The sequence below is a fragment of the Numida meleagris genome, chromosome 8 (genome assembly GCF_002078875.1).
Source record: "Numida meleagris isolate 19003 breed g44 Domestic line chromosome 8, NumMel1.0, whole genome shotgun sequence".
NCBI lineage: Eukaryota > Metazoa > Chordata > Aves > Galliformes > Numididae > Numida > Numida meleagris.
This window is the reverse complement of record NC_034416.1, coordinates 17,429,106-17,453,937: the sequence shown is the minus strand read 5'-3', so window position 1 is coordinate 17,453,937 and position 24,832 is coordinate 17,429,106. Positions and strand designations below refer to the sequence as shown.

Sequence of the window (24,832 nt, the reverse complement as noted above, 5' to 3'; positions counted from 1 at the left end):
GAGTACAGCCACCGCTTCCAGAAGCAAAGTTACAAAACCGAAAGAAGAACCCAAGATATTGATGGATATTATTTTATTTATATTCTGCAGTATTCAGTGTTACACTATTGCTATAACACATAGAACTGTCCTCTAAGATACATGACTTAGGTTTACACACTTGAAAGTACCATTAGCTATACACTCTGTTTATCTTCATCTGGTCTATTCTGAAATTAATGCTGGAAACATAAGACATATGGAAATGTAAGGTTTTAGAGTACAGGTCTTTGGCTGAATATGAATTATACAGTTACAGGACGTAACCTGGCAATATATTCCTGTCAGCAGTGGCAATATACAGCAGCAAGAAAGGGGATTCCTATGAAGTACTTTGCAGGAGTGAAGACACCGTTTCTTGGTTTCACACAGCAAAATTAACGTGTTTTGACAGACTCAGGATCAAAAACACTCTGGTTTTATAACTCAGTCAATAAACTCCACGTGAAATAAAACAGTGAGCAGTTTCTTTGCAGAGAGGACCCCCCCCACCTCCAGTACTGCAGTGCTGTTCCGCCAGGGAGAACGGAGACAGGCAGACTGGTGGAACCACACCTTCACACCGCGCTGCTCCACCACCTGGAGGCTGCCCATGAAGCTCAGTGTAATTTCTGGGGATGGGGTAGGTTCCTCTAAAGAATTACCTGGAGTACTCACATTCAAAGTCCACGACAGGCATCGAGTATTGTCTCCCTATCCAAAGAGAGCATACATTTCTAACGTTGGCACCCTGCTCTCCAGGAAGGAGTTCACCTATCTGCTCTGTTTTCGCCATGAAAAATTTCATCTGTGTCTTCAGTAAAATAAAGTTATACACTTAAAAAGTCTCAAGTGTGTGTTGCACATACTCAACAGCATTATGACACTTCTTTTAGAGTTAGGAAACCTCCTAACGTGGAGGATCAGATGATTAATGCTATCCGTTTAAAGTGTAGCAAAAGCAGTGCAATGCAGCAAACAGCGTTCGCTCGACAACTATCGCATGGGATGGACTAAGTGCCTCGAGCGACCGAATGAAGTGACGCTGCTTGCCACATCAGTCCTTTTACACAAAGACAATCATTTTCAAAAATTGTTCCTAGAAATAATGGCTTTATTAAAATTAGACTTCGACCTGAAGTATACATCAATAAAAAATACTGACACAGTCAGCAGGGCTCAGTTTGGAACACAAGTGCTGGTGCTAATTTTCGTCATTCTAGAGCAATGGTCTCTTATCTTCACATAGCCATGAACATCAAAATCACACATGTAATTACAAGCAACACCCAGCTCTTCCGGGGTGGTTATGCGCTTGTTTTGCCTTCTGAGGTACTCTGAAAGACTTCATTTGGCAAACATTGCTCTAGAACTAATACTCTATGATCTATATAAAATATAAGCATACAATACACATTTAATTAACTTTCAGTCTCTGTGCAATTTAAGTTAAACTTTTCTCTTTAATACATTTTTAAATTGTAAACCATCGTAGAGACCAGAATACTTTTTTTTAAATTATTATTATCAAGGCATTTACTTTTTATATGAAGTTGCCTATGAAACTCTACTGTAATACAGACAGTTAAGCTTCTTCTTCAATTACCGTTAACTGAAGTTAGGGTAGAGAGCTGAAGGACCTGAAGACAAAATCCACTGTCCCCACAGCAAATGAGTCAACTAGTAGTTGAAAGAGATGCTTCTCAGTTACCAAGCTCTGGGCTGCTAAAACACACCTGGAAAGTTTTCCATTAGAACAAATCTGCTTCAACAAATCATTTCTTCTCATACAACTGAACTGAGACCAGCATTTCACATGGACAAGCTGTCAGCTAGCAACGTGTCACAGCTCCTACTTCAGAATAATTTCATAGAGTTGTATAAGTGAGGAAGAAGGGGGGACTTGGCTCCGAGCTGAGCAGGAGCCAGCAGCTGCTACTTAGCATAGAGCCAAAGAGCTGACAGGATCTTAGGGCGCTTGGGCATCTGGAAGCTGCAGCTTCTTGCAGCTGCTGAGTTCTCTCATTCAGCTATTACCAAAAAGAAAAATGGTAGTACCAGTGGCGAACAGGAAAAAAAAGTAATGGTGTGACAAACTGTATCCTGCCATGCTTCGTAATTCTTAAAAAGTTTTTCTCTTGAAAAGCTAGAGGCAAGCTTCACTATCAAAGTTTAATCTTTCATTTTTTAAATTAATAAATAAAATACATTAAAATCTTTTGGGTGCTATAGTCACTACCCAACATCGTACATACAAAAGCAGACATACAGAAATAAGGGTGACTTTGCTCAGGTAAAAAAGAACTGAAAATATCTTCTTGGATCACTGAGTCCAGCCCCCAGTACCACAGGCACTGCGGCCCCTTCCACAAACAACCAGGTGCAAGCCTGCAGAGCGCTCAGGCAGCCTCTGTTACCTCCCACTGAAGGATCACTTCAGGACGTAATAGCTCTTATCCTCAGGATGATTTAAATTTCCAGCCTACATTTCTACTGTGGCCAGTTAATTCTATTGCAAACACTGCCTTTAGTATCAGGAAAGCCTGCCTCTCTTCTCAGTTCTCACCCCACTACATACATTTCCTACGTATCTGCGTACATAGGCAGAGGAAGAGAGATTACACTCATGTTCCTCAGTCTCCTATCAAAAGATAAGCTCACTGTATTGCCTGTTCATCTTTCCTGAACATAAGTGACCAAGGCATTGTGCAATAATTTGATCCATGACTGTCACAAATAAAGGCAACAACTGTCCTCATTTATGTGGATGACCGTTGCAATTGCTCTATTGTAAGAATGGTATTTTTTTGTCTGTAGTTCTAGAAAAGTGCAGTGTGTATTCAAATTACAGTAATTTTATTCCCCTCCTTTTCAACAGTATCTAATTTTGAAAAATAAATTATTAAATTACACTGGATCTGGCACGCCAGCTTCCACTGTCTTGTAGATTTTGCTCAGAAAGACTTCCACCTTGTCATCACCCAAGTGACAGACGTCCAAGATACACACAACATGTTTGCCATCGAGGTCCGTCGCTGCTTTCACAATTTCATCTACAAGTTAAGAAAAGCAGTCTTAAGATACATAGAGTAAATAGGTCTGATGAATTGACATGGTTCTCCATGAAGTAGCATGTGTATGCTCAACCTTGTTTCACCAAAAAACACACCTGAACTATTAAGCACTGGGCAACTGTGAAATATTTTTTGGGGTAGAATCTCATTAATAAATTCTACCACCAAAAACGACAGCATCAGAACTCAGAAATGGAAAAGCTGAAATCTGCATTACGTAAACATTAGTGGCTCTCAGATTTCATTGCATCATTCATGGAAAAACAAAGATGCATTTGAATAAAATCAGGTCTGTCTGTGTAAATGTACAGGAAAACACCGTACCTATATAGCAGTATGCAGTATGACATGCATTAATAGCAATCACCGTATTTGCTGCGAGGTGTCAGCAATTAGAAGCATAATCTGAAGTAAAATGATTAAGTAATAGGAAAATCCTTCAGTTTATAGGCAGGTTACATTAAAGCAGCTGTTCCAAGTGACATCAGCACAATGGGCTGACTGACTGCTGCTCTACTCTATTTCAAAGCAGACCAAGGCAAATATTTGCACGCTTATAATGACTTCTATGTCAGTATCATTTTGCATCAGCAAATATCTGCGATCACCACCTAGGTCACTTTGGAGTTTGTGTTCTGGGTATTAAAATACTATTTTCCGAGTACAAAAACAGCCCCAGTAAAGGCTTGAAAAATGCAGTGCTATATCTATTTATTAACGATGGCCACATCAAATTCACGTATGTTTCACTGAAGAGGTGAACAACGCCTGACGTACAACTGAAGTTTCTACAGAGGAGACAGAACTGCACTGGGAGATAGAGTAAGAGATCAGTGAGTAACATCAGTAAAAGGCAGTCTTACTTGAAAGTGGGAACGTGTCACAAAACGTTCCATCGCTGGCGGCGTCCTGCTGACAAGAAGAGACGCAACTCATGCAAGACAATAACGTATCAGTTTCAGCTTCCCCTACTGGAAATAAGTGGGGGTCTTCATGACCAAACAGTGGGAGAAAGGCAACATCTATTGCAACATCATGGTTTATACCTGTTGAAAAAGATATCTCTTAGGAGTAAACTTCATCCCCTGTCTGTCAACAACTTTATGTTGCATTTCTTTATTTTTTTTTTAAATAATCAGGCTACTGAAGGCTGAGCATCGGTATACACAAAGGCTGCTCTGAAAGTAATGCCTCCTGTGTTATGATGTTGGCCCGTGATGCCAGAGGCTGATGGTACGGGAGGATAAGTTGAACATTCCCAAATATCCCTGTACACTGTGCGGCCGTGTGACGGATGGCAGCAGAAGGGCACTGTGACACAGTGGTGTCTGACGTGGAAGCAGGTACGGAGCAAAGGGTGGAACTAAATTCCTCCACGTGGAAGAAATGGTACCTACTGACACTCATTGACGCTTACTGAACATTGATGGAGACCAAAAGTGGATGTGAGCACAGTGAGGCAGAGGGTGCTGCGTTTCAGCAGTGGTGACAGTGACAGTGGTCACCTCCACTGGTGCAGGTTTTGATGAGCATGGCATGGAGACTCTTGTTCACTGCTGACAAAAACACACAGCTAATGGTGGTGACCGTGTTTAACGGTGGTGACCGTTTTGTAGCTGAGAATTTGCTCTACCTAGCAGTGTTACTGCGCTCTTTGTATCTGTTTTCGTTTCCACGGAAATAAATAGGAGGCATTGCTTTTAGAGTGACCCAAGTATCATCAGAAGATTCTTAGTCATCTGCTTTGTTCATTAATTAATGACCGATGACAAACTACATTTCAATTCACACATACACTGAAACCCCTAGCGCTGCAAGTATTAAGATTTAAGGTTAACGATGCAGTTAGCTCAAAGAACATTAAGCCAACATAGGGTGCCATTTCACACTCCTTCATCGTTGCTACAAAGACAAAGAAATCAGTTTTACATCCAGAATATCTATGCAGTATGTGGTGCAGTACTTGTGTTATGTTCAGCTTCAATACTACATTGCATGTTCCAGGATACTAATGACAGTAAATGTTTAAACACCTTTTCTGCAAATCCCCCTTTGTAAATAATGGAAACTTTTAAAGAACAGAAACACAAAATGGGCACTGTTAATCCAGCCAATTTCCTTCTCCTTTTAATGGCAAAACAAACCAAACAGATTAATATTCCACGGCAGTGATAACAGAGAGATCTTGTTGCAAATTTATCATTCTATTTAAAGGTCAATCAATTGCTGCTTTGTGCTACCCAGAAGCAGCAGAGCAGTTGATGAGAATGGCTAAAATCACAGAATCCTAGAATGGCTTGGGTTGGAAGGGACCTCAAGGATCATCAAGCTCCAACCCCCCCGCTGCAGGCAGGGCCGCCAACCTCCACATCTAACACCAGACCAGGCTGCACAGGGCCCCATCCAACCTGGCCTTGAACACCTCCAGGGACGGGGCATCCACAGCCTCTCTGGGCAGCCTGTTCCAGCACCTCTCCACTCTCATAGTAAAGAACTTCCCCCTGATATCCAACCAAAAATACAAGCCCTTAATTTTTTTTAGCACGGAATAAAGGTACCTTAGGAACAACCGTACCAAAAAAAAACCCCCAACCACTTCAACAAGGAGAAAGCTCAAAAACTCAAAAGGTGTCCTCACAAACACTAACATACTCCTGAGGAATACCTCTCTAACAGAAGAGTTAGCTGACAATAAAGAGCAACTGAATTATTTACTTTCTAGTGCCAAACTGGTTGAACGACTCAACAGAATGTATATTTTACTGTAATAATAAATAGCTTAAGGAACTACACACATTCTTCAAATAAGAAGCATAAGCCTATACACAAAATGACAATTATATAGAAAGTGACAATGGAAACAAAATGTTCAGTAATTAAAATTAATGATGTGATGATAATTTTAATGAAATGTAGCTTGCTGGGGAAATATGATCCTAATTCATTCCCCTTGCAAAGATCTAAAATGTATTTTTTTTTAAACTTAAACACCCACACATTCAAAGGTTTAAGCCAGAGAAATCACTCAATTTCTGACTAACCTCCAAGTCGTTCTCAATACAGGAAACAGCTAAGATCTTACTCTGCTCTTGCTTAACCATTTTTAGATGCCAGGCTACCAAGTACTTACCCAGAACTGTCACTTCATAATATCCAAGGCCACCAGCGCTTTCAAATTCACTGATATTTTTATCTGTTCTGGTTTCTTTTGGCTGGTGCACTGCTGCATGAAGGTTGTACTGTTGCATAAGTAAGTCTTTGTACACGTAATCGAATTTACGTGGGATGCTTTCTGGGAAAATCGTGCTGTGATGCAAATATTTCATCAACTTGTCTTTCACTTGTGCCCACAGGTCACTCTGCCATGAACTGCAAGTCCTTGCCATCTCTTCAGTTTCAGGTGCATCATTTATTCCTTCTTGGTCTGTTATTAACACAGCAAACAGTTAGTTGTTTATACGCTCACATATCACTTCTCTACAAGATGAGAAATACTTTCATGAGAATATTTCAATTGCAGCAGTATGTGCAAAACAAAGAACACAAAGAACTGAACTACGTTTGGAACGGGAGCGAACAGGTAACCTTAGAGGCTACACCTGCACATCGTGGCCCATTTCTGGAGAGTGAATAACTTGCTTAAAGAATGCTCAGAAACCATGACAAGTTTAAAATGTGTACAAGTGAAGGGAGACCTTCTAATCCCTCCACAGTAACTGTATACATAGTCTGAGGACTGCAACATTTCTTTTTCTTTGCTATACAGACAGTGATAGCTCCATTCCTCTTTCCTATTATTATATACAACTTGAGGACTGTTAATCGTAATAACTTAGATATCTATCACTCTTATCAGAAAGCCCATTTCAAAACATTTCCAGCACAGTTACAACAACTTCTTATCAGGCAGCCTTTGAAAAGAAGGAAATGTGACAAAATATTGGCATGAAATAAAAACCAGACCATGCTTCACATAACGACAAATCAGACTTCTCCCTTCATCCAAAAAATAAACATCAGAAAAGTAGCTGCTTAGAATATGAGTTTACATTTCAACTGCAGAGGAAGAAAGAAATAAGATAATATTAACTGAGAAAAATAAAAAAAATTAACCATTGTTCTCATGAGTGGCTTGTACACTGCACCCCTTTCCTCTCACATCTTTTATTTGTCTTTTTATGTACTTATATAGTCTTGGGGAAGGACAATTTTATCACATGCTTATCACTATAGGAAGAAAACTGTCGCAGGAAGATGTGAAGACTTACGCTACTAAGTCTCCTGAGCAATGCCTCCTAGCGCAACACACGCTAACAGCCTGGATGGAGCAACACTGGGAATCTATTTCTCACGCTGGGAAACAGCCTAATGCTGCCCTTCCTGACAGCTTTCACTGCACATCAGGGACACAAGCGAACCACAGCGGCTCCCTAGAGGTTGCTACAGCCTCTGCACTATAGAAGAGGTGTCTATAAAAACAGCGGTTAGAATCACAGAAGCACAGAATTGCTCAGGTTGGAAAGGACCTTCGAGATCATCAAGCCCAACCACAACCTAACCATACTGCTCTAACAACCCACCGCTAAATCCTGTCCCCGAGCACCACATCCAAACGGTTTTTAAACACATTCAGGGAGGGTGACTCAACCACCTCCCTGGGGAGCCTGTTCCAGTGCTTAACAACCCTTTCTGTAAAGAAGTTTTTCCTGATATCCAACCTAAACCTCCCCTGGCGCAACTTGAGGCCATTTCCCCTTGTCCTGTCACCTGTCACCAGTGAGAAGAGACCAGCCCCGCTCTCACTGCAGTCCCCTTTCAGGTATTTGAAGAGAGCAGTGAGGTCTCCCCTCAGTCTCGTCTTCCCAGACTAAACAGCCCCAGTTCCTTTAGTCTCTCCTCACAGGGCATATTCTCCAAGCCCTTCCCCAGCCTTGTTGTCCTTCTTTGGACCTGCTCCGGCACCTCCATGTCCTTTCTGTACTGAGGTGCCCAAAACTGAACACGGTACTCGGGGTGAGGCCTCACCAATGCCGAGTACAGGGGCAGGATGACTTCCCTAGTGCTGCTCACCACACCATTCCTGATCCAAGCCAGGATGCCACTGGCCTTCTTGGCCACCTGGGCACACTGCTGGCTCATATTCAGCTGACAGTCCATCAGCACTCCAAGGTCCCTCTCTGTCAGGCAGCTTTCCAGCCACTCCTCCCCAAGCCTGTAGGGTTGCCTGGGGTTGTTGTGACCAAAGTGCAGGACCCGACACTTGGCCTTACTGAGACTCATACAGTTTACCTTGGCCCATGGTTCCAGTCTACAGGACCCTCTGTAAAGCCTTTCTACCCTCTGGCAGATCAACACTCCCTCCCATATGGTTGTATGGATATCTTTTTGCCTCTTTTGGACCTGAAGAGAAGTTGGCTTGAACTTCTAAACAAAGCAACTATTTGTGACTTACCTGTGCAGTACTGTGAATTGTCGGATGAAGCCTGCTCTTGTACAGAATCTTCATGCTGAAATTCATTCAAGCTATAAAAAGGAAGTATATATATATTTAAAATATATTTTAAACCTATTTAATCTCAAACAGCACCCAGCAAAAGTTCTAATCTTGACAGATTTCTAGTGATAAATGAAACAAGCATGAAGGAGCGAGCATTTGCACCTGCTTTCGCGTTATAAGACTTCAGCTGGACATAACAAGACCTCAGTAAATCAATTTTCAAGAGCTTAAGATAACAACTGCCTTATTTCATTGCTTTATGAAGTAGATAAGGAAGCAGACACACAAAAACCAGTCTTTGTTGCCCTCTACTGGATCTTGCATCACATGTGAGATGCAAGTTAGACTTTTAAGGTATCTCTGAAATTCTGGTCTACCTCAGTGGTTACTAATAGAGCACTGTAACTGCACTTCCACAGAAACAACAGACAGATGGGGAAAAACAAAAAAGCTGTGCATGCTATTTAGTGGGATATTCTTTACTTCAGTCATAAAAACACATCACTTCTATGTGCCAATTTTGCAATTTCATACTGAGGATAAACCCTGAAAATTCCCTTACAATGTTTCAAAACAAATGGAAAATATCTAAAATGCAGTGGTGAAAATACAAAAGGAAATATGTTGTGTTTTCTGAGTATTAAGGATATTCTAAGAAATGCATTATCCCCATGGGGTGAGCTATGTATCTTGCCATCTCCAGCCCTAGGCACAAAAGAATCCTCACTCAAACAGCACAAATTATTCAATTAAGGTTTCAGCCAATTAATTTTGAAAACAAAGAAGTTACCAGAGAGAACCCCACTTGCCCCCACAACCCAACCAACTTCAGAGCACAGCTGGGTTAATCGCATCAGTAAACAAAAACTTCTATGCACTTCAATGCCACTTTGTGGCCCAAAGTATTTTTCATATTTAGAGGTGCAGTGCAATCTTGGAAATGCACATACAAGCTGTAAGACCTAATTTTATGCAGCAAGATTTCATACTTTCTGGTGAAATGTAGCAGGAAAGTTCTTATCTTTCTCAGAAGGACTCAGTAATTACATTGTTCCTCCTATGGTATTATTTTTAGATAAAAGAATCTTTCCATTAAGATAGTATCTTATGAAGAATTAATTCCTTTTATTAGAACCATCCTGGAACGTAATTACTGCGTATGCAGAGTAATAAAATAATCATCTACGTATCAGCTACGTTAATAAATTTTCAAGACATTAAAGACACCATAAAAAATGATTAACAAAAGCTGTCTAATTAAAAATGAATGCCCACCAAACTGATTCTCACTTTCAAGGTTCAGATTTCTCAACAACAGACATGAAAACTTAGCACAGCGTTACCAAGGGCTTGCTCAGAAACAACACGCCAAGTAAGATACAAGCCAACGTCCCTCTTCATTACAGAGAGGAGCACACCAAGCCATGCTACTGACAAGCTGATGCTATAGAAATGGTTTCTTTTTCTTTAAAAAAAAGAATGTCTGTCTGGCAAGGTGAGGAGGTTCTGATTTAGGGCTAGTTTTGCCTCCTAAAAATGTAGAAATAATTGTTTTTTTCCCCACTTCTTCCCAGGCTTCTTACACACACCTGTGGCTGGGCTGACTTCACCTACCTGCCCAACAGATTACTCTTACTGGGCTGCTTTGTACTGGGTGTGTGTACAGCACAACTTCAGCTGGATTTACAGGCCAGGGAAACTTGTCTATACACAACAATTTACAGCTTCTTTGCCAGCCAGTCTGTCTGTGAGGCTCCTGACATCTAGAGCAGTATGCTGGGGCTGTTGTACACCAAAACATCCGCGTTCTTATTTTGCCCGTGCCAATTTATGAGAACTTGCACCATGCCAAATTTGCTGTTTGCAGGCTGTGTTCTGCAGACTCTCCTTTTCACAGGTACCCATTTGCACAAAAAGGCCTTTATTCGTTATTTCCAGATGCAGAGAGAAAATGGAGAAAATGAGAAAGGTCGAAGTTGTATCAAACATTTAGGAGTGATACTCCAAGGACAGAAGCAGACAGACAAGTCACTGTTAAGCAGTCTAGAATGTGAACACGTAACACATCAGCGATTCTATGGTAAGTGCAGTGCTAAGTTTCTAAAGATTAAAATGCTAATGCTGTGTTTTTTTTTTTTTTTTCACTCCAGTGGAAAAAATAAGCCGGTCTGAAATTCCTGATCTTTCTCCATTCACACTAAACCATCGATTAAACTAATTTGGGGTATATAAAAAGCTCAGAAGTACATTTATGTCAAACGTCTCCGGCAGCAGGGATATAAATATCAACTAGAGTGTTAAATTAATCAATTTCCTCTTATCTCATTCTTTCTGAAACCCTTAATAGTCAGAATGTGTCACACGCATTCTAATACTACATGATGTTACATAAATGAGTTACCTCAGAAATGGAGGAACTGAGGCTGTCCAACAAAGAGCCTTAAAATAAACTGTTTCTGTTTAAAAACAAAAAAAGCCTTCAGCAATGCAACCACATGCTGGTACATTGCACAAAACACTAGATAGAAAAAATTCCAAGCTACAGTGCATACTTCAAACCATACTGTTGTTATTTTGTCGGCGTATTAAAACTCTTCATTGAGTGCTGGTGTCCCACTGCTTCTAAGCAACAGAACAGAAAACAAGGCAAGCTTAAGGCACATCAGGCTAACCTTCCATTTCTTCCCTGCAATTTGGAGAATTCAGTATGACTTCGTAGGTAATTACAGAAATACACAAGTTACCTTTTAATTACACAGAGTGAAACAGCTTCCCATAATCCAACACAGACTTTCTCCTCCTTTAGTTGGAGTTCTAGCACTAATGGCATAGAGTACAGGATACACAGGTAGCGGGGACAGTAGCAGATTGAGAAAAGCAGAGAACAAAGTAAACATACCTTAACTTTTTTACTTCACTTATAAGAAAAGGGGAGAACAAGTTCTTCCCACCCACTCTCCCCACGAAAACAGAAAAAAAGATTATTTCTCAACAAGCAAAAGAAATGCAATTTTCAGTGTGGAGGGAAGAGGTGCTGCAAGTAAACCCAGCAGGCAGTTGAGGGGTACACTGCCATCCTGACAGCAAAAACAGTGCTTCCTGATGTCCAGATGAACACCCTGCCTTTCAGGTTTTGCCCACTGCCTCTTGTCCTGCAACTGGGCACCACTGCAAAGAGCCTGGTGTCATCCTCTTTGCTCTCTCCCTTTCAGGCATTGACGTACATTGATGAAATCCCTCAACCCTTCAGCAGGCTGCACAGCCCCACACCTTGCAGCCTTTCCTCACCGGAGTCGTGCCCCAGGCCCTTCACTGCCTGCATGGTGTACATGTATCACATGGTACCAACCCAAAGCACCGCCACCAAAAAGCAGACATTTGGAAATCACTGACACTGAAGAGTTCAAATATTCAAGATACTCTAGCTGTATTTGGAACAAATGAAAAGAACCCTCAACCCTTATAGAAAATCACAGGAGGGAAAGGAGCTTTATACCCTGGACTAACAAGTAACATCCTTCACTGCTTTGAATAAATTCCCACTGAGAGTTCTCTCTTTAGCTTCCGGTCTTGTCAAGGCTTTTGATTTGAAACTCCTTCCCTATTAGTTTTTTTGGGGGTTTTTTAATCCTTCTCTGGATCCAAACCAAGCTCAATAAAGACAGAGTGCTGGATAGTGGAAGGAGCCACAGGACTTCTCAGGGCCGGCTATGCATCCACCCCTGTAGCACCGAGGATAACTTACAGCTCAGTTACCACAAGCAAAACCATCTATGCTATCACATGGTTCACTCTGCTTGCTAACGAAGCATCCTTCCATCCTACTTTGACTCTCCTATTTGAACTGCAATCTCTCTGACACAAATACAGCTCACATTACTCGATTCATCACGATGGACCCCTGTTACTATGTTTTCCCTAAGAAGCACAAGTAGCTATAAACATTTGTTTAACATACACAAAGTTATGTTTCAGAATACAGTAATTCCATATATTTGACCTAGGATCAGTGCAGAGAAAATTAATAGAAAATATTAAATTTTACTCTGTTCTGTTCCCTCATTTCACTTCCAAACAGATTCTTGACTGTAAGAATCTCAAATATCTTCGCTTAATCATTGCAATTATTTAATTAACATCACAGGACTTACCTAAGCTTCTTTCTTGCAGAGCGTGTGTAATAGGGATAAGAGGATACAGAAGTAACAGATGCAGTTCCCCTTAAGACAGGAAATTCACCATTATTTTACAGTATTCTGCTAAATACACAGAGCAAAGAACATGCATGCTTTTCTTTTAGGTAGAACCTAAGACACTTGAATGCTGGAATTTTGCTTATGGAATGGAAATCCACTCACAACATTGCCAAAACAGAACTTCAACACACCACATTTCTTTGTTTTAAGTTTTCACCCAATCCTAATTATTCTCCACTTCCCCATAAAAAATTCTCAGCACCCACCCTTTTCCCACCATTATGACTTCTGGATGTGAAAAGAGAAGAGATGTGACTTGCTAAACATTAAATCTCTCAATACATACACCAGGCTTTTCAGACCAGTTATGGGTAAACTAGATCTTGCACAAACATTGCCATAAATGACAATCTTATACAAGCAAATATTTTACTCTTGAAACTATTAAGGTTTTATCAGACATTTTTTTTCTTATTCCATTTCTTGTATTGGACTGGTACCCTCTGTCTGTGTCTGACTAGATGAAATACAATTTCATTACACGAAATCACAACCACCACCACTTGATACTAGGAAAAGCACCTAGCTGCCTTTTAAACGTTAAAATACAATAAAGAGCTTTTAAAGCTTTCTTACATGCATTCCAGGGGCTGGGCTCTGAATTAATTTTCATAAACATGTTTAGGAGATACACTACAGATTTATGAAAGCGGCTTACTGTTCTGTGTCTGCACACGATTTCTGCAGATTCCTTCTCTTGGCCGTGCTCTTTTTTGACTGCAGAGTTTGATGCTGATGCTGTTCCCCAGGAGAGCAACTTGGTTCCAGAGAAGACCTGAGTTCTTCAGTTTGAAGGTTTCTTGTTTTTCCCTTGTGAACGTCATCTTGTTTTGGCATAGGAGAACTTTCAAGAGACTGTGCATCTTTCTGCAACAGTTAATTAAAAGCTTTAAAGCACTTAAAACTAATTCTTCCAACTCAAAAGCCTCAAAGTTTTAAAGTAAATTTCAGAGTGAGTGAATGATTTACCGTACCTTCTGAAAGTTGTATCGAGCAGAAATTCCCTTCTAATCATTAGCAAGATAAATTCTGTCTAGAAAGTGACAGCGCAAACATTGCTGCAGTCAGCTCTCCCTAATTTACTTGAAATTACCTGGTCAGTTAAATGAGCAGCTCCTGGGCAGCTATGAAGTTCTACAGAAGGCTGCTACAACACACAGAAAAGCACCAAGTCGCTGCTTTTTAAAAACCCTTCAACTGTGACTTTCAAAACTATTTTGCACCCAAAATAACAAATGCAGTCAATCAAGAGACAACGTAGCTCATTTCTGGAATCAAATGCAAAATTCTCCATTTTAACTACGATCATAGCTGCTTCACTGCTATGGTATTCACTCCCAAGCGCTGTACCTGAACGTGTTCCACTCCTGAGGCATCTTCAGCTGCACTGCTACAGCTGATGTATCTTATGGCACTGATTATTCCTTGAATAGCAATGCGCTTGTGCTCCCTGTAATGCAGACCTTCAATCTCTTCTCCCAGTTCGCCTATGGCTTTCAAAACTGATTCAACTGCAAGAGAGCAATTCCCACAAATGAGTTGATGAGTTTCAAGAAATACAATATGAAGATGTCGGTATGCACAGTTCAAAACAAAACTGAAAATCACACGTTACTAAATATTGAGTTAAAAATGCATTTTTGGAGGATGTAAAACCCTCTTGTTCATACCATGTGAAAAAGAAATGAAACAAGAAGCCTTTTCCCCCCCACAAGTATATCTCAGTATGCGATATATCAGTATATCAGATACCACAATTTGTGTTTCAGGTGAAATGTCTAATTCAATATACTCTTCAGTATAACTCTCTTTAATTCTGATTTAGCAGAGCAGTCAAAGTAAAGCTTCTGGGCAGACTTGCAGTTCATGTAAGCTGTTAAGAGTTCTCCTGCAGCTAATGGTGTCACGATAGTTTCTTTAAGATAAGGATTTAGCCTATGATACGTTATTAGTCACGAAAGGAAGATTCTCTTAAGCGGCATTACAAATTTGTGCAAGCACGAACTTTGTTGCTTTCTGAGTAAGACTCAACTGAAAAAGTCTACTAATCTTAAAGATATTTGACAACGTGATACCTTTAATATTTTTACAATACTTCAGAAATGTATTTGGAGGTCGTGGAAAAGGGTAATAGCCACCAATGACAGTTTTCCTCATTTGATTAGCTTCACTCTGTGTTCTAGTCCACTGAATGAAGTTTTTCACTTTAGTATCCTTGGTGTATGGCTGGCCCTTGTGCCACCCTTTTAAAACAAAAATAATCAGGTATCAAAAATAAAGCAGGTTATTGTCATCAGTTTTTATCTTGAAACTATTCTGAACAGCACACAGAAAAAGAAGAACTAAGAAAAACTGCACCAGAGAATACAAAGATATCTTCCCCACCAGACAATGGTGTTTTACAAAAAGAGTATCTTGAATTCCTCACCTAACACTTGTATCTGACACTTAAAGTTAGACACATGTTAAATAATAACAAGAAATCAAACAATTGGCGATGCTACTGGAATATTCTCTCACAGGAGTGTATGAAAGAATAAAACGATCAGAAATCATGTCATTACATTGCTTTGCTGAAGACCTACACGTCCTTCACTCTTCTGTAACCTCTGCAGGAAAGAATAAACAAATCATCTATGTTTGCAGAACCCTTGTTCAGCAAATATACTGAGAGGCAGTTTATCAGGTATGTACTTGTTGGCAGGTTTGAAACTAAGATACTGACTAAATACCACTTTTATCAAATAATCTGAATGAGTCTACTTCTAAACTGTGAATTGCAATAGATCTCATCCAACGGCTCGCAGCCTCCAGCTGTAGTTCTCACTTAGGATGCAGACAGACATAAAATAAAGCTAGGGGAAAAGCTAAGCAGAAAATATACAGAAGGAAAACAAAGAAAAATGACCCTCAAACCTTTCATTTAAATGTAATTTAAATAATCTGTTAAGAAAAAGAACAAACTTCTACTCTACCCAGGTTGTCAGGCAAGACCACGTGTATACAACTGACTAAGTTCAGATGATTTTTCAGCACATATTATTCTCTATTCCTCCACGTCAGCAGCAGGACTCAGACTGAGAGCCTGAGTGGGTAGTACATTAGTAGAGCTGAAGAAATGAGATGGAGAGAGAAACACTGGAAAGAGACGCCTGTTTCATCTGACACTCCCTTGCAATAAGGCCATCACATCGCTCGGCTGCCATGCTGTGCCATCACCTGCCTCCTGATTCACCAGAAGTGCTACAAACAGCTGGGCCCGGTGCTGCCTGGGAGCTGCTGACTGCTGGCATCCAGCACACGGTGACGGGGTGCTGGGCTGGGGGTATTCCAGCACAGCTATCTAGAAGGAATGCTCCTGCAGGGCAGCCCAGCACCACAGCCCTTCCCAGGCCATGTGGTCTATGGAGGGCCCTCAGCACTGGGAAAGATGAAACAGAACAGTTCTCTGAATATTTTGGGAAAAATATTGATTGAGATAAATTTAGCCCAACGATACCAATATTTTGTAACAAGGAAATCCTGTAAACCAGAAAAGCTGCAAGTAATGTTTTTTTTTTTTTTAAGGAAATGGGTAGAATTCCTTGCAACACTATCACATGATTAAAACAATTTCAAAGAAATTGTAAAGATACAGTTTAAACTAACAATACCTCCACTGTTCATAAGATACATCCATCAGTGCCTCACCAGAATGCAATCTTTTTCTTTTTGTAGTCCTACCATTCATTCCTCGGTCGTTTCTTACTGAGAAGTGAATGCTACGCTCTGCATACTTGGTTGTAACGAACGTTACACGCCGCACACTTAGTTGAACAATACCCGTTCCAAATAAGATGAGAATTACATACAGCTAAAATTACTTCGAGTTACCTGTGATGAATATCTGACTTTCATTTGACGTTGTAAGGTAAATGGTGTGGGAAGGATTCTCAGAGAGATCCCGAACCACTCTCATCTGCGTACACACCAGGTATGTCACTAGAATAAAAAAATACTTCTGTTTTTCTGGATATTACATGGATTGCGGACGTTCAAGATTGACATACACAGTATTAATTTTAAGTGCTCAAAACAAGCTAATGTAATTCTTGACCCTATAAATACTTCAGCATGTATTCAGGCGTTGCTATAAATTAGAATATAATTAGATTTGCCACTTAAGAACTGTGCAAGAAAATTTCAGCAGACACAGAGGATATCAATGTAATGAATAGCAGCGCCAAGAAGGATGAGTGCTAGGAGGAGGAGAGGAAAAAGGGTATAAAGAAATATCTCAAGTCCTTTTAAAATGCAGAATTAAGGATTCCACAGTTTGAAATTTATCATTATCAGCTTACATGCAACAACGAGCACAGCTCACTGATGGTTTCTGTAAAACAAAAAACTGAAAAAATATTTTTTCAAATAAAAAAAAGCTTTTCCACTTTCACCTCTCCCTTCCTCCAATCCTCCTTCATTAATCATGTCTAATAAAAATATTTACTTATTTATGGACGAAGAGAGTAATAGATTTAAGCAGCTGCTTCACTAGTTTCTGCTTGAAATCAACCACAGCAGATGAGCTCCAGACAGGCCATGCAGCCTACCCAGCCACTCAGATTAACTGGCAGACTGCGGTAAGATGAGAGTTTCACACAGTTACATTCACTTTTTCTTTTTAGTTTCTAATTCCTCGACAGTGATTTTCTGTTTGAGGTGATAATCCATGGATTATTATTATTATTATTTTTAATTTAGTGGCAATTATATGCAGAATTTGAAATTGGCGACCAAGTACAAAAACATAATAGTAACCAATAAGAACTGTAAAGAAATAAATACTTGGGTGAATACGCTCAAATACATCTGGCTGAGAAGTTGCAAATATTTCCAGTATGAACGGTTGGTCTGAGGTCCCATCGATGGCATGTGCCCAACGATAGAGCCAGAAGTCTTCGCCATCTTCTACGTAATAAGAAAAAACATGTTAAGTGTTTCTTCAAAGAGTTAAAAATGGTTTGATAAATTCCAGCAGTCATATTTCTAGAAAAACCTTTCTTTCTCGTTCGTTCCACCCTTCCTACAAAGGTCACGAGGCCAATAACATCGCAGGAGTGATTGTTGGGTAAGTCAGTCAGCTCCGACCTGCACCACAAAACAGAAGAAACAAATCTGGTATTAACGAATGACAAAACAGAAACCTTTCTCAGAAACTTCCCAAAACACATCTTCAGCGAGCGCTCAGTGCAATTTTATGAAACCTCAGTTCCAGCTTCACAAGCAACGAACTTCCATTTTACCTCGTAACAAACTGGTATTTGACTTCAGGCAATCCCCACTCTGGCTTAACCATTTCTTCTGAAATTATGCTTATCTTGGTGGGTGGGTTTCGCACGTTCAGGCTGATTTCTGACAAAGAGAAAAGACACAAGCTTTTAAGGCACCACTGCAAATTCAAAAAGCACTTTTCATTTCAACTGAAAACAAACCCACAACAAAACTGGGTGAGGTTTCTTAAATGATGTATTCCAACCACATCTCACTGCTTGGGAAACCATCAGTGAAGCCCTCTGACTTCACGTTTCCATCAAGATAAAGTAAGGAATGCAGGTCCAGCATTCAACAATGCAACTCTTTAATCTGAGCAACGCTAAACTTTCCAGTTCCCTTCACGAGTCAATTAGTTTGATCAGGCAGATATTAAAAAAAAAAGCCAACAAAGAACTTACACAATACTGATCAGCTATGAAATATTTCTAAACCAGCTTCATTCACAAATGTCACTGCAACCTAAAACTGACTTGCAGACAACAAAGCAAACTAGGACAGAACTAGCAGAAGAAAACACCCACATACGATACCAGTTCAGGGTGTTCTTAGTATGATAGAAATAATGACATGGCCATGCAAGGAAACAAAAGGTCTTTGTATGTTTCTGCTATGGCACCTGGATGTTTTCATTTATTAAGCGGTGTTTAGATGCTAAATAACAAACATGGCAGTACAGATGAGAGAGGGGAGGCTGCAACCAGATAAAAATACAGAAGGAATGGCTTCGGCTTTCAGAATACACACAGTGGTACCCTACTGCCTCCCTCATAGCTGGACAAATCATGCTGGTATGAAATACGCTGATCGGATGGGTTTCTACAAGATGCCTGGGCAATGGATTATTCAAATAACGCACTCAGAAAAGCAATTGCTAACTGTAAGCAACCTGTCCAGTTGCTCGTATCACGTCCCTCATTCTAGCCATGTGACACTAGGAAGATGCTACATTTGAAATCAGACCCTCTACTTCCTTTTCTTCAGGCTGCTACGTGCCAGAAATGTATTTGGAGAATTAACGTGCTTTTGCATGTGGTGCTTTCAAGTTGTGTTTGAAAGACAGTTTTTGAAAACAAATAATTCCTGTGCATCAAAGCTATCTTTTGCTTTTTTTCTGTCATTTTGAGGTTAGATGAAAGTCATGGACCGAGCCAGGATTGTACAGTGGAATGACTCAGAAATGAAGGTTAGTCCAGGCTATGTGAAGCAGCTGGTTTGACCAGTGCTGCATGCATTCAGTGATGTGTGACAGGAACACACCGCCCAGAGGCAGAATTCAAGGCGATGGTGCTATCTGGGCTTCTGCCATTCAGGCTACAGAACAGCACCTCCCAGCATGTCACACAACCCCACATGTGAAACAGACGTGCACCACACAGAACTCACGTCACAGAAAGCCGGCAGTGGGCCGGGAGCAAACTGCCTCGCAGGAGCTCTTCACTGAGTCCTTTCCCTTGTGGCCTAAGGAACTCTGACTTTGTTAGTCCTCCAGATACATTCAACACATTCATAGGTGAATGAATTTAAGGAAACGTGGTAAAGTTGGGATGTGATGGAATTACGCATTGGAAATAGATTATGGACAAAAAGCAATTGTTACTTGAGCAATTCAGTGTAACAATGCTGTAAGCAGTTTGCTGTAGAGCTCTGGGAAGATACACTGTGCATGCTTTAAAAACTGAAATACTGCTGCTACATATTGAGCATATGGAGCTGCTACATATTGAGCATATTACATGAGTGGTTAGAAGCATTTATTTTCACCTAGATCGTCATTCAAACATCAACAAAAGAAAATCATGCTCTTAAGAGCTGCGTAAAATTGATTCTAACTGTTCTAGAAATTGTTCCAGATTTTCTGTTCTCTTCAGACTCTCCCCTTGTAAAGACATAAGATCTACCAACACATGGCACGATTTGTTTTTCAAGTTCCTATGAAGATAAAACTCTGAGGTTTGTGCTAAGAAAGAAGATTCTGTACGTACGTGCTGGTATGAACTAAAGACCAGTTGTTTTCAGTTAGTCTGTGGTCTGAAAGTACCCCACGGCACTTCACTATAGACTGTTCTAAACCTTACATTAGATATCATTTACTGTCCACTGGCTCGTTTCCATTTTCTCTCTCCACCAACATTTCTACCCCACTCACATTTGCAGAAACCAGAAATGCAGTGTGAATAAAGCCATTAAAGTTGGTCATATTTGCCCAAAGAGAAAGTTATCTCAGAACATATCTTACTCCATCTTCTTCCCATAGAAAGGTTTTGTGGCAATCAGAATTGCTTTGAGAGTTGGTTTGTAATCATCATCAGCTTCCCTCCCAAACTCTCATTGCCTGGTTAAGCATTTCTCTCCTGTCAACTCATCACAAACACTTGAGACATTAAGATCTGATATTAAGGCAAAGATTCATTAGACAGAGAATACACTGCTTCTAGCAGTGAAAATATTATTTACTTTCATTCACTGCAGCAACTGCTTTAGGAAGCCACCACTGTTAATAAGCTATGTGCACATCATCCTTCACAAACATAGCTGCTTGTTTCACAAGGCAGTGGTTTATATTTTCTGAAAGCTCCCCAGGTGCTGCTGTTTGTGCACAGACAGCATCAGCAGTGCTTTTTTCAGGGGAGCTTTACACTGGGGCTTGCTCCCACTGAAGCCTGCACTCAGATGAAGGTGATGAAGCACTCCAATGTCCAGGAAGAAGGTTATCAGTGATGTGTAACTGATATCTGTATTACTAATCAGGGATAGGAATCAGATTAAAATTCAGTACCGGAGGCCTGGCTTAATGACCCTGACACTTGAAATCAGGGATTTATATATATATATATATGTATATATATATTTTTTAATAAACATTTTAACTAATTGTTGCAATAAACTTCACAGACATTATCCAAATATAAACAGAGAAGTATAAGAATGTGGATGCTAAGACACTTTTCAGAGCTAGCATGTAGAGATAGGTAACACACCAATCAGTCTCAGCAATTAATCACTTTCTATTTTTCATTTCTATAAGGAGCTACCTATTACAGCTGTATTTCACTGAATCAAAACAGATTTCTGCAATACTTAACCAATTGTAGCAAATCTCTTCATCTGTGAATCTCTTGGGGTTGGCTGTGTTTTAAATGGGTAACTGTCTTTGACGGCATACTGTTCAAGGAGGAGCACCGTGCCAACATTTATACTGTTATACCATTCGGGACATAAGGAATTCCACAGAACCATGGACATCATGCCTGAACCATCAGCAACTTCAAAGTAAGCCTAAAGAAAAAGACAAAATACATTCATTTTTCTATTTATCATCATTCTGGTATGTATCTCTGGGGGGAAAAAAGGGAGAGACTGGCAAATAATGCATCAGCTGCTTGGCTCATGAGCAATTTTGCTGACCGCAAACAGACCCTGAGAATGTTCCCAAACTTGCACTGAGTACTGGGGCTAAAGGAATCCCCAGTTTCCACAGAATTCATCCACAGCTACTCTAGCTCAAACTGTTAGTTCCAGTATTCAGTAACAGAAGGTGATAACAGCTCTTGTCTGTGGTTTTTTTTTTTGGAGAAAAAATTCTTCCTTACCAGATAGAATGCAATATTGAGAATAACATTTTAATGATGAGAAAGCACGTTTTAAAAGTTGAGCTGTTACAGGACCATTGGGTAAACATTCTCGACACAAACATGACACAAGACAGAAGACAGTCTGCACTGTAAACCACCATCGAAACTCAGCTCGTGACAGATTTCTGATTTTTTTTTAAATGGGAAAACTTTGAATCCATAACTGAGCAGTGAAACAGTCTTACAATGGTCTTAACATGGTAACAATTCATTGAAACAGATCTCAGCTCATCCCAAATGCTTTATTTTATCCACTCACCTGTCAGTGTCAAGCAATCATTAGACTTTGTTCATACTAACATCACTGCCTTACATATCTAATATCTTAAGTGCTTTTCTCTCCTTGCTACTTCTGAGGTCCTCTTTTCCTTATTCAAATATTATACATGCACTAGCTCATACTAATGTTTCCATTTAAGCACAAACCACACATACTTAAAAGTAAACCATTGTATCAGAGCCTTTTGCTATCCCATGGGTCTTTGTCTAACAGCAACAATTTAACACATAACTCTACCTAAAAAAAGCACAAAGGAAAAACCCTGTAAAATCTTTCTCTTAGCTTCTTGATCTGTGCATGCATTCTAGAATTAATACCAGCAAATGTGACTGATAAACTGCCACGGAAATCAGAATGACGATCCAGCCTGCCTGCTGAGAAGCACCTCCAATAAGAGACCCAGATTCACCTTCATGTGCAGAGAGAATGGAAACCTTGAACAAGATCCCTCTCTTCCCATGGAAGATCTTATGAGTTATTTGACTTGTTTGTAAAGCGTTGCCCTCCAGCATGGAGCCTTGCTGGGATGGAGTTATTTTTCTTCACAGCAGCCTGTATGGTGCCATGTTCTAGATGTATGACTAAAACAGCATTGATAACGCATCAGCATTTTAGCTACTGCTGAGCAGTGCTTGCACAGCTGCAAGGCCCAGAGAGGCTGTGGATGCTCCGTCCCTGGAAGTGTTCAAGACCAGGTTGGATGGGGCCCTGGGCAATCTGGGCTAGTACCAGATCTGGAGGTTGGTGGCCCTGCCTGTGGCAGGGGGTTGGAACTTGATGATCCTTGGGGTCTCTTCCAACTCAAGCCATTCTGTGATGATTTGTTTCTCTCCTGCCCCTGCAGCGAGTAAGCTAGGGGTGGGCAAGAGGCTGAGAAGCAACACGGCCAAGACAGCTGACCTGAACTGACCTTTGGGATGTTCCATGCCACACAACATCTGGCTCAGCAACAGAACTGGGAGATAATCTGTCCAAAGCACTCACTGCTCAGAGACTCCCTGGGCACTGGTCTGGTGGTCAGCAACCACCTCTGCATCATTTTTTTTGTTTCTCCTCCTCCTCCCCTTCACTTACTAAACTGTCTTTATCTCAATTCTTGAGTTTTTCCTTGCTTTTGCTTTTCCAGTTTCTTCTCCTTCCCCGGTGGGGGGAGCAGGAGGAATAAGCAAGCAGCTTGTGGGTGCTCAGTTTCTATGAACAGCCAACCACATGTCCTGTCTATTTCCAAGAAGCACTACGCAAAAGTCTTGCAAGAAAGACAAGCTTTGAAAGCTGGTAAGAATTTCACAGTAAAACAATCTAACTGGAAATCACAAAGCACAAGAATTATGGGACATAAAACATTTTTTTGTGTACAAGACAGACTAACTCTGACTTTCAAAGCATACAGACCAGAAAACATTTACTCTTTTAATCGAATATAAAGGCCAAATATTTTTTCTACTTACAGAAATGGCTCAATTGGACCACAGTGACCACAACACATCTGCCAAAGTTTGTACATACCATCACTAACTCCACTGTTTCCATACTTAGTAGGGCCTAGCATGTTTATGAAGGTGGCACTTTTAATACAAAGAAGCTACAACATAGCTCTCAACTCCATGCCTTTACTATACGGGAATAATAACTTCCAAATATTCTGTAAAGTTTGTTCCAGAGCGCTGACTTGAGCCCTCTTTACCTGATATGGCATATCCATTTTCTTCTCTGGTTTCCCGTAAAACCTTAGCCTAGACTTGTGCAGGACTCTGACCAGCAGCGGGCGGAAATTAATTCTGCTTCTCCAGGTCGTTTCCAGCTGACCAAGGGAAATCAGCTTAGAGACTGCCGTTAAGAAAAGAAAGCAAAAAGCATTTATGATTGGACACTGAAACGCTTTTCAGCAGTAAAAATTCTCAGACTGGGATTTCACATCGCTTTTAAAAAGGGTTATCTGCTGACACCGCAGCATTGCTGCAGGGAGGTGGGGGCATCACTGTCCCTAGGTGTTCAAGAAGCGTGGAGATCACAGAATCATAAAGGTTGGAAAAGACCACAAAGATCACCTAGCTCAACAACCAGTGCCACATCTCCACAGTTCCTGAACACCTCCAGGGACAGTGACACCACCACCTCCTTGGGCAGCCTGCGCCAGAGCATTACTGCTCTTTGGGAGAAGAAACTCTTCCTAACACGCAACCTGCACCTCCTCTGGCACCACGTGAGGCCATCACCTCCTGTCCCACTGCTCTCACCTGGGAGCACAGGCCGACCCACAGCTCGCCACAACCTCCTTCCAGGGAGCTGTGGAGAATGGTAAGGTCTCCCCCGAGCCTCCTCTGCTCCAGACTGACCCGTCCCAGCTCCCTCAGCCGCTCCCCATCACACTTGTGCTCCAGACTCCTCACAGCCCTGCTGCCCATCTCTGAACACGCTTCAGGGCCTCCATGTCTGTATTGCAGCGAGGTGCCCAACACCGCACACAGCTCTGAGATGCGGCCTCACCGCTGCCGGGCACAGAGGAACGGTCACGTCCCGCTCCCGCGGCCGCACAGCCGCTGACACAAGCCAGGATGCCACCGCCCTCGCGGCCGGCTGGGCACGCCGCCGGCTCACACAGCGGCCGCACGCTAACACCCCTCCCCCCCCCGCGCCTTACCGTCGACGTCCACCCGCGCCGGCGGCTGCTCGGCCACCCAGATGTCCCCGTAGGGGTCCTCGTTGTTCCAGAGCGGCAGGTAGTGCCTCCTCTCCCCGCGCAGGGGCGGCGGGGGGCGGCC

The 24,832-nt window shown here is 41.2% G+C and overlaps 1 protein-coding gene across 1 annotated transcript; it reads right to left on the bottom strand.

Moving 5' to 3' along the window:
• On the bottom strand, positions 57 to 24,826 carry C8HXorf57 (chromosome 8 CXorf57 homolog; the record flags this gene model as incomplete). Its single annotated transcript, XM_021406520.1, has 15 exons — positions 57 to 3,071; positions 3,956 to 4,138; positions 6,223 to 6,516; positions 8,545 to 8,615; positions 12,741 to 12,809; positions 13,504 to 13,712; positions 14,196 to 14,356; positions 14,921 to 15,088; positions 16,719 to 16,826; positions 17,670 to 17,792; positions 17,881 to 17,972; positions 18,128 to 18,236; positions 21,242 to 21,434; positions 23,755 to 23,897; positions 24,712 to 24,826. Coding segments are annotated over 15 exons (2,184 nt in total), but the record flags the coding sequence as incomplete, so codon positions are not given.